The sequence below is a fragment of the Rhagoletis zephyria genome, unplaced genomic scaffold, assembly GCF_001687245.7.
Source record: "Rhagoletis zephyria isolate East Lansing unplaced genomic scaffold, Rhagoletis_zephyria_1.1 Rzeph_scaffold_06363, whole genome shotgun sequence".
Classification (NCBI taxonomy): Eukaryota; Metazoa; Arthropoda; class Insecta; order Diptera; family Tephritidae; genus Rhagoletis; species Rhagoletis zephyria.
The window spans coordinates 20,037-30,745 of record NW_016163446.1 but is presented as its reverse complement, the minus strand read 5'-3'; the positions used below and the strand labels follow the sequence as shown (position 1 = coordinate 30,745).

Here is a 10,709-nt window from a genome sequence, read left to right as displayed (position 1 = left end):
AATAACAAAGTCGAGTATAAAAAAATTTTCGTGTCATTACGTTAAAAAAAATGATCATGGTATTTTTTCATTGCCTCAAATTTTTTGTCATTTCAATGCCTAGTGGAAATTCGGTATATGTTATCTACAAATTTTTTCGAACGAAAAAATAGAAATTCACAAAAAGGGCACTCAAATATACCGGAAATCGTTCAGATACTAATTCGAAACTTGCTTTGCGGCCTTTAATCTTGGAAATCAGATTCCTTAGAAAAGATTACGATTATTTCCCGTCGGACAAGGAATTTTAAATATAAACTTTTCCCTAACAATTGCAATCAGTTTCAGTTTTTTCCATCTTTTTGCCATTTTTTGTTTTTCCATTTCGATCCATGCGTGAACGTGTTCAATTTCGATTTTCATTGTTCACTTTTCATGTCTGTAGAGTTTCATAATCGAAGGTGGCAACACGTCAGCAGTGAATACAGTTACAGCAACTACAGCTCGAACAAAAGAAGAAGAAGAAGAAGAGGAAGAAGTGACAGCTAGCGACAACAGCAGCATTGACNAGCGCTTCTATGAACATTGAACTTGCGTGTGATTCGCCTAAAGCCATTGTTTGACTAATTGAAAAAAAACAAAATAAATTTAATTGACTGGGGCTTTTGTGTGCCGATTTCATTTGATTAGTGTGAATTGTTTGAAATTTGAAAGGCTTCATTGTTAATAGTTAGGCTTTCTTGGATCCTTCGAGGAAAAATGTCTATGAACTTGTGCTCGTTGCATTATGAATGATTATATGGTAATTAAGAAATGAGTATAGTCGGATTTCCTCTGGGCATTAAACGACAAAGATTTTAATAAAAAAGTTGAGTATAAAAAAATATTCGTGTCATTACGTTCAAAAAAAAAGTGATTAAATTCATTTCCACATTGTATTTTTTCAATACCTCCAATTTTTTGTCATTTCAATGCCTAGTGGAAATTCGGTATATGTTATCTACAAATTTTTTCGAACGAAAAAATAGAAATTCACAAAAAGGACACACAAATATACCGGAAATCGTTCAGATACTACTTCGAAACCCGATTATCGATAATTTTCCATCGGACAAGGAATTTTAAATATAAACTTTTCCCTAACAATTGCAATCAATTTCAGTTTTTTCCATCTTTTTGCCATTTTTTGTTTTTCCATTTCGATCCATGCCGCTATTTGCGCGAACATGTTCAATTTCGAATTTCATTATTCACTTTTCATGTCTGTAGAGTTTCATAATCGAAAGTGGCAACACGTCAGCAGTGAATACAGTAACAGCAACTACAGCTCGAACAAAAGAAGAAGAAGAGGAAGAAGTGACAGCTAGCGACAACAGCAGCATTGACTTTAGCAGAAGTAGCAACAGCAGTCAGCGCCTACCCCGACGCACACTCACCTCACCACCACCTCCCAAGCCACCCAAGCCACTCAAGCTGACAAAGTGCCATAGCAGTGATCATCAGTTGCAACATCATCTGCTACTCGTCGACTTACCGAACTATCAACAGCAACACCACGAACATAATCAAATCAATCACGCGCTTCGACAGCCGCCACACAGACATCAGCAACATAAACCTCCACATCAGCATAAGCATCATCATCATCACTATCATATCCATAATAAGCAGAAAACCCCACCAAATTCACAGCAAGTACAACAAAAAGAGCAACAAAGCGATAGCAGTAACTTAATGCCTTCGCAGGATTACGGTGTGCCGCCACCGCTGCCACCAAAACCGAAAAGCTTATTGCAACACATCAAACCGCAGCAACAGCAACAGCAACAGCTTCAGGAGCAACAACAATATAAGCTTTTACAGCAACAATTGCAGCAACAGTTACAGCAACAGCTACAGCAAGTGCTTAAACCACAACAGCAGTTACTGGCTGAGCCGCAACAACAAAACGATCAGCAGCAGCAACAAAAGCAATCGCGGCGAAATTCCAATGACACCACCACACATCATCAGCAACAATCACCTAAATCACCAAAGCCGCCGCCATCACCACGTACCCCAAAATCCCCACTACCGCCAACGTCATCCTCACCGCTCGCACTTCAGTCTTCAGGCAGCAAGAAGGACGCTGCGAAATCGCCAACGCAATCACAAACGCAAACTCAGACATTTCAATTCCATCGTTTCCATCATCACAAATCGGCGCCCACATTTGATCTCTTTTTCAAATCGCCCACGAATTCATCCTGTGCCACGCCCCTATCCAAATCACGCCGCAACAGTTCATATCATTCGTACGATGATTTGGATGCCACGAGCGCCGAGAAGAAAGTTGTGTCCAGTTTGAAATATTTGTGCGCCTGCACTGGCGCCACTTTGCGAAATCTCTCGAAGAAAACAAAAGATTTACACGCGAAGAATTACTGTTACACGAAGGTAAATCAATGGGCGAGAAAGTGTTTGTAGAGTCGTAGAGGATGTTAACCTAATACTAGGTTCACAAATAAGTAGATTATCCTCATTTTCGAGCTTAACACCCTAATCTGTAATTATAACAAGAGATTAGCCATATAAAATTCGTCCCTTGTTAATCTGTAATTATAAAATAATCTCAGATTAAACCGATAACTTTTCGGTGTCCATCCTAGTTGTAGCGATTGTTTTTGCAAAAAAGAGGAGAAATGCCAAATGTAAAAGTAAACAAAAATGTACGCTAGCAAAGAAAAGAGGTTTGTAAAGGTTTTTTTTTTTTAAAAATGTTAAGTTAAAATATATTTATATTGCATATTATAGCATGAAAACGTGATCACGGTGGCCCAAAAAAGAAACATAACTTTTCCTTGAGATTTGAGAATAACAAGCACAACAAATTTGACGGCTATTAATCTGAGATTTGCCTGTGTAAACGGGGTGATTAAAAAACGAGCTTTGATTGAGATAATATTGATATGTGAACATAGTTTAAGTAGCAAGGGTATACTATTTCGAGATATGTAATTATTTTGTTTGTATTGATGAAAGGCAATTAGAGTTATTGATATGAAAAACTTTTGCTTTCGGTAAAGTAGCAGATTTAGCTACTTATAGTGTGAAAAATACATCAATAGTGATGCCGATAACACAGTGGTATATATATGTACATTAGACCATACTCCCTTACAAGAAAAAAAAACAGTTCGCCGTACTCCCCTGGGTAAAATATTTTTGCAAGGCAATTTGGAAACAAAAATTTTGTTTTGACGGACCAAGGGGTCGTGGGTAAGTACAAGTACGGGTGCATGAGGTCAATGAACTTTGGTAAAAAAAAATTGTCTCTTCGATAAGAACCATCGATATATCATACTTTAATATCCGACTGAGAATACCGAAGATATGACGAGAAATGTAAAAGCCGACCCGAATGTATTTGAAATTTGAAAGAAACTTAAAGAATTCAAATGTTTCTTATCGGAAACCTGTACTTAGGTATGTAAAATGTTAAGCTTTGCTTAAGAATCGGGAATAAGCGATGTGAATTGAAACCTCAATCATCCCTGCGAGCCACAAAATCCCCTTAGATACACAGACCTATGAAAAGATCAAGTATGGCATTTCAAGTGATACGCATGTGAAGGGAATTACATATTTGAAGGTATTTTTAACCGACTTCAAAAAAAAGGAGAAGCTTATAAATTCATCGGAATTTTTATTTTTATTTATTTATTTATGTTACCGCATAAATTTTCCCCCTTCAATCAATTTCTATAATTCTTTTTTTTTTTAAAGGTGGTACCTACCATTTTAATTTGGTTCAGATGCGATCTTTGGATCATTAGGTAATTAACGGTACTTTTAAATTTTTATATGAGAATTGAAGTCAGTTTTGTTTTTTGCTTAAAAATTACTTATCAATAAAGTAAATCGGAAATATCCAACTTTCTGTTTCGATTTAGAATCCCCGCCTGTCAGCATATCTGCCAGCTTGCTAGATTTTCATAAACTATTTCGAAAAGTAAGCCAAATTAAATATTCAAATTGAAACAAGCGTAAACATCACAAATAGAATTTAGTATNCCCGCCTGTCAGCATATCTGCCAGCTTGCTAGATTTTCATAAACTATTTCGAAAAGTAAGCCAAAGTAAATATTCAAATTGAAACAAGCGTAAACATCACAAATAGAATTTAGTATGCCACTTATTATAAATTCAATAAATTTATTTTATTTTCTATAAATTTTAGGCCATAGTAGCATCGACGTTCACATGTATGTATGTGTATAAATATGTGCTGCTGCATTCCACTGACAATTTATGGCAGTTGCAGTTTGTTTACTTTTGCTTAAAATTATTCTCATTTTTATTTATAATTTTGTGCGTAGAGCAAGAATTTTGTATTTCTTAAATATCATGAAAAGCCGTACGGAAGCAAGTCAGACAAAGCGTATTTTGCGACTTAAAACCGGTTTATAGACATAACTCAGTGCTCTTTGTTCAATACGTCGCTCATTCATTGGGAAGGAGATCCGCTTTTTTAACATACATACATACATATACATTTACATACATATACAATAGCCTCATTCTATTGCTACCGACTGACAAACAAGCAGACACACAAACTATGCTATTTATCCGAGTTGAGACAGGTCAGTTAACAAATATGCAACCTCTTAAGTAGTGTGACAAAGCAAGGAAACTACTTCATTGTGAATGAGTGAAGTTATTTGGGACATTTTTATTTTGACAATTGTACATTTGATTCATATTGAATTTAAATTTACAAACAGGTGGCAAGCTTATTCAGAAAGTTAAAAAAAAATATTCCAAATGTTTCATCTCCAGCCGTTTCGGAGTGAAAGGAGCTCTCGCGTGGTGTCGGTATTTCATTTAATCAAATTTCAAATCATCCGGCACCGCTAGAAAAATTCTAACTTCAAAAAATCAAATCTTATTACACATCTACAGGCGCAGTGCTTTAATTTGACGTTCAATTTTTGAAATTCGAAGTAACCATGCAGCTCTGTTGTTCTTCACAAATAATGCTGTTCTTACGTTTGGCACTCATATTGTAACATTTAATTTACTAACTTGTGTATAAGTTAAACAAAATCGACTTTAAAAACAGATGGTAACCCTCTTTAAAAATATTTTCTAACTCAAATCTTTTTAAATCCCTTTTGTCTGGGATTGTGAAACATGACAACTGATGAACTAGTTTTGAATTTGATTTTCAAACACGTGGCAACTCTGCTTAAACAGTTTAGAAATATTAAAATTTTCAAACTCACTTCGCTTGATACCCAACTTTTAATAAATGATTTAACCTATTAAATAATTTGGATCTACCTTTTTCAAAAGGTGACAACCTCCTTCACACTCCTTAAAAATGTCTATATTATCAATCTAAAAATTTCAATCGATTGTTTAATACCCATATTTTAATCTTTCAAATAACTTGCTTATAAGTTAACTAAATTCTGCTCTTAAACAGGTGGCAACCCTCTGAAAAATACATCCAGTTTAAAAATAAAGCCTTTTCAAAACCATTTCGATTGATGCCCATATAGGAATAGTTGATTTATTATTTCAAATAATTTGATTTCAATTTTTTAAATGGTGGTAACTGTTTTCGAAAACTAAAACGTAATTCACATTTACCGACATGTGCGGTGCTGTCACAGAAAGCGACTCCGAACGGCGATTGTATTTTTATGAGAAGCTGTTTTTCTTGGAAGAAATACACTCCGAGGTTTGCCATTGCCTGCCGAGGGACGACCGCTGTTAAGAAAAAATCTTTTTTCTATTTTTTTTGCGATGTTGCTTTGACCAGGGTTTGAACCCAGGTGCGGAATGGAAGCGCGCACTGCTTACCACTGCACCACAGCGGCCGACACTGAGAAAAATATTCAGTTACCTCAACTAAATATGTTCTTATCAACGCTACAGTTGGCTATAGTGACATTATTTGGTTATAGTTACCAAAACATGTGTTTAGAGAAATATGTTTAGCTCACTTTTTTCTGGGTGTAGATATTAGGTGCTTGGTGCTCACTACTCACATGCTGCATTGGCAGACATCAACCGTTTTACTTGTGTATCTAAAAGGAAATTTTAACTGTGTTGGGTGTTCTTTTGGTACTCGGCACCAAGAGAATGAGGCTCACACCAAACACAAAACATTCCCTCAATTGAGAATGTGAGCAAAATGCGCGATATTTCCGGGATTACCATCCCTATAACATAAAAAATAAATAACGTACAGTATTTATTTATATTCTTCTTTGCCGAGTGCGACGTTGTGTATGTTTTTTTTAATAAATTTTTTATTTTATTTTTAGGATAACATTGAAAATGGTTTTAGCCAACGTTTTCGATGCTTCTTATTGGCACAGTTTTTCATTTTAATCTGATTTGTGGCGCACGAGGGAAATGTCGAACTGTCAAAGCTAATAGTCGCGTATGTGGTGTGGGCTAGTAGATAGGAGGGTGTGCTAGAGGAATTGTTTATATTTTATTTTTAAAGTTGTTTATTGCAAGCAGAAATAAAATAGCGTCTTAGAAAATTTAATGAATATATGTACATTAGGGCGGTCCTTAAATGTAGTGAGCAAATTTTTAAATCAGATTTCAATGCTACTATAGTCGAGGACAGCACAAAGTTCAGATTACCCTTTTTGTCAACGTTTTAACCGACTTTAATCGAAACTAAATGTATGTGATATCCTCGACTATAGTAGTATCGCTTTTGGGCATTAAATGAAAAAACATATTATAATTTTTTGAGTCCTTAGAGGCATCTGGCTTTTGACCCTTTTGCGACACGCCTAAATCGACTCTAATCGGGACCAACATTTATATGTGATATCTTCGACTAAGGTAGTATCGATTTTGGGTATTAGATGAAAAAAATAATAATTTAAATTTGTTGAGTCTCCATAGAGGAATTTGAACTTTTCCCCCTGTGCGACACGCCTTAACCGTCTCCAATATATGTGATATCTATGACAGTGCTGTTACCGATTGAAGAGGTGCGACTGAAAAAAATCGTTCATTTGATTTTTTAAGGACCACCCCAATGTACATAAACCATACATACATATTTATGCATGCACACAGTACTATGCATATTTGTAGATATGTACCTAAGTAAGTAATAAAACTCACATGATGAATGAATGGGAAAACCAGTCTGAAAATGTGCTTTCATGTGTTTGGTTTTTATGAGTGTGCGGCTTTGAGCTGTAATTAGATATGCGTGCAAATTTATTATTCGCTAGATGAGAGCTTAAGTCACTGTTACTGAGCGGGTGACTGGGTTGTTATATAGATAAGTCTAAAAAGTGTAATGCCTAATTGTTTTTTGAACGTTAAACAAATTTAAATATGTTTTCTAAATAAGCCTTTTTTTTGACATTGCGCTTCCGCAGCAATTTGCTCTAAAACTGTGCCATGCAAAATAAACACGCACACATAGTGCACTTAGCTGCCCGCCTGGCACTGTTCTAAAATATTAGTCCCACCAGTTTCGGGGGTTTCCATGCAGGTACCTTAAACCATTTGCATTTAACTTTAGGCTTCCATGAATTTGTCTTTACCTTTATAGAGCTGCTAATCAGGCTGGGCATGGAACCCAGGTATTTTTTTAGTTACCTCAACCGCTATGTCTTCTGCGTATTCGACTGGATTTGCCGCCTATTCGCCAGGTGGACCTATGTGTACTATATTCACATTTGTAATCTTGGCCCCATTTCACTTTGCTCTTATTTTCCTTCGGCCTGTAAATCTTATCTTATAAATTATGCCCAGCTGTTGATGCATTCCATTCGAAAAAAAAACCATAAACATATGTAGTAAATATATACCTTCATAAACTTGTTCGCCTCTGTAAATGAATGAATTACAAACAAACGATGCTAATTGAACCAAATCTTTTGAACACTTAAAATTCATTCGAAATAATTGTTTTAGGTAAGCCATGTCAAAATTGTTTAAGTAGAAAAAAAAAACAACACTAAGAAGGAATTTCCATTTCAAAACATAAAAAGAAAACTGGACAAGGCCGCTTTTTCGAAACTTTTCATTACACTTGTCGACACTCAATTATTTATATACATATTACTTAACACAAACTAAGTGTAAGTATACGCTCAATTAGTGAAAGACCACAGGTGCTGGCACACTTAGATACAACTATTTAATATTTACATATGTATGTATGTATAAGTAGGTATGTAAAGAAATTTTTTAATATTTTTTTAAGTGCCAAAAAGTCATAAAATAAAATACATATTACACAAAATACTTTATAAAGGTTAAAATTAAAATTAAAGGGAAAAATTAAAAAGCAGCCAACGAAGCCAAAAAACACACGCTCCACACTGATATTTCGTCGGAAAAAAATAAAATTTTTCGAATACTAAATTTTTTATATTTGAATGGCTTAACCTAACAAAGTGATATTTGCATAAGAAAAATTCATTATAACTTTCTACGAAATTGGCAACAAAAGTCAGAAGAATTTTATTCAACCAAATTGCTAGTTTTGTTCACTTAACCCTTTCGGGACCGTAAGCCTACAATAAAAAATATACACGACTACATGAGAAGTCGTTAAAAACCCTGGTCTTGTCTAAAGAAAATATAAGGAATAAACTATTTTTTACAATTCACTCTCCCCAAAATTGTGTTTTCCCCACAACGTTTTTTTTCTGCTTGTAAACTTGCTTTCTGCTTTTGGTAAAAATGTTTTTTTAATGTTTTTTTTTTATTCTCCTTTTTTATAAAAAATCGTTTTTTTTTTATTTTCATCTCAAATATATATTTTTTGTTTTTTTTTCTAAAAATGGGATTTTTCTAAAAACTAATTTCTAAAATTTTTTCTATTACTAGCTTTTTTAAGAAAGTTTTTTCTAATTTTTTCTAATTTGTGGTGCATCTTTTTAGTTTGGGTAAAAATATTTATTCCTAAAATTTTAGTTTAAAGAGAGCTAGTTAAATAAAATTAGGCCCATTATAAAAATAGAAAACTTTAGAATTCACACACTAATTTTTTCCCCACAAAAGCTTTTTATCTAGTTGTATAAATTTTTCTGCTTTGTAAAAATATTTTTTCTAAAAAAGATTTTTTCAAAGTTACTTCTTTTTCATATATGTAAATTTTTTTGTAATTTTTCTCTCAATTGTATCTATGCACATCGTTCCTCAATTTTTTTTTCTATCCTAAAAGTATTTTTATTTTTTTTTATTTCTAGTATGGGGAAAAATATTCCTTCGCCTCGTACTACAAATAATTAAAAACCGGACCATTTTCTATCGATTTATGGAAAAAAAAATTTGCGCATATTTGCGACTTTTAAGTTAATCTCATATAGTAATATGGCCTTTATGTTATTTTTTGGGGTTAACTTTGCATGGGAAGTATGTGTTATTTTAAACCGATTCCTCCCATTTATTACACTGCCCACCAAATTCTGTTGCCTAAGCAGATTCTTATAGGATTTTCTCCGTAGAATCCGAATCTGGCCTTCAAGATATTGGATTGGCTCTAGTTTTCGATCAACTTAGGTTAAAAGGTGCCGAAAAACGCGTTTTTGGTAATTTTTGAACCTCTGCACAACAATAAATTGATACAATTTTTATATCTGTTTGGTGGGAGGATATGAAAGCTGAAACACTGCCCTTTAATACTGACAATCAAAAAAATTATAGTCCGAACACTGTAAGCAATTGGGAAGAGTTTTTTTATTCAAGCGCGCATGATTTATTTTAAGAAAGAATCTTGTTTTGTTTTCGATGAATGTTCACAAATTTTATGTTAACTAAAATGTTATAGCCGATTCTTATAGGACTTTTCCGAATATGATCTTGAAAGTTTTTAATTGGCTCTAGTTTTCCAGCAATTCGGGTTTAAAAGTGCCGAAAAACGGCATTTCGCCATTTTTCATATAACTTATTTTATATATCTAACGTCAAAAAATATTATTATTATTATTTAGAAACGTTCAGAGCCTCATATGCATTTAAAACAATTGATAAAAAATGGGCAAATCAAGACTAAAAAAAAATCGTAGGAGCTTGTATAAAAAACTTTTCCCAATTGCTTACAGTGTTCGGACCACAATATTTTGATTTTTAGTATTAAAAGGCAGTATTTAAGCTTTCATATCCTACCACACAGACAGATATATTGCATTAATTTTTTGTTTTACAGAGGATCAAAAATGACCAAAAACGCGTTTTTCGGCACCATTAAACCTAAGTTGATTGAGAACTAGAGCCAATCCAATTTCTTTAATGTCAGATTCGGAAAAAATCCGATAAGAACCCCCTGAAATATCTTGGGCAATATAACATTGTTTAAAATTTATTGGCCCGTGTTATTATTAACATATCGGCAAAATTTCGGAATTATATACTCATCGGCCCGCTTTTTACGCTTTTTTAAGGGTGTGTGGGTTGTATACTTTAAAATAAACTGATTACGCCCAATTTTTGAGGGTTTACACATAACGTTATTAAAAATATATGTTCAAAATTTCGGAGTCATATATTCATTGATGTGCTTTTTAGAGCGCTTTTGAGGTTAGGTTTATATGGGAGGTATGCTTTAAAATTATTCGATGAAGCCAAATTTTCGTTTTTACTTGATTTATATCCATAAATGTTACATGCGGAAAATTGAGGTTCTAAGTACGCCGATTCCTTCTAATTTGTTTCCAAACTATGTATGGGGCTGTACAACTGTGCACCAA

General features: G+C 33.9%; 1 protein-coding gene across 1 annotated transcript in view; it reads left to right on the top strand.

Annotated features, from left to right (window-relative positions):
• The first annotated feature begins 1,185 nt into the window (after nucleotides 1–1,185).
• The window catches only part of Rgl (Ral guanine nucleotide dissociation stimulator-like), a 17,511-nt gene continuing 7,987 nt past the window's right edge, over nucleotides 1,186–10,709 (top strand). Inside the window, 1 exon segment of the mRNA XM_017628940.1 lies at nucleotides 1,186–2,415. Coding sequence (XP_017484429.1) covers nucleotides 1,186–2,415 — 1,230 coding nt within the window.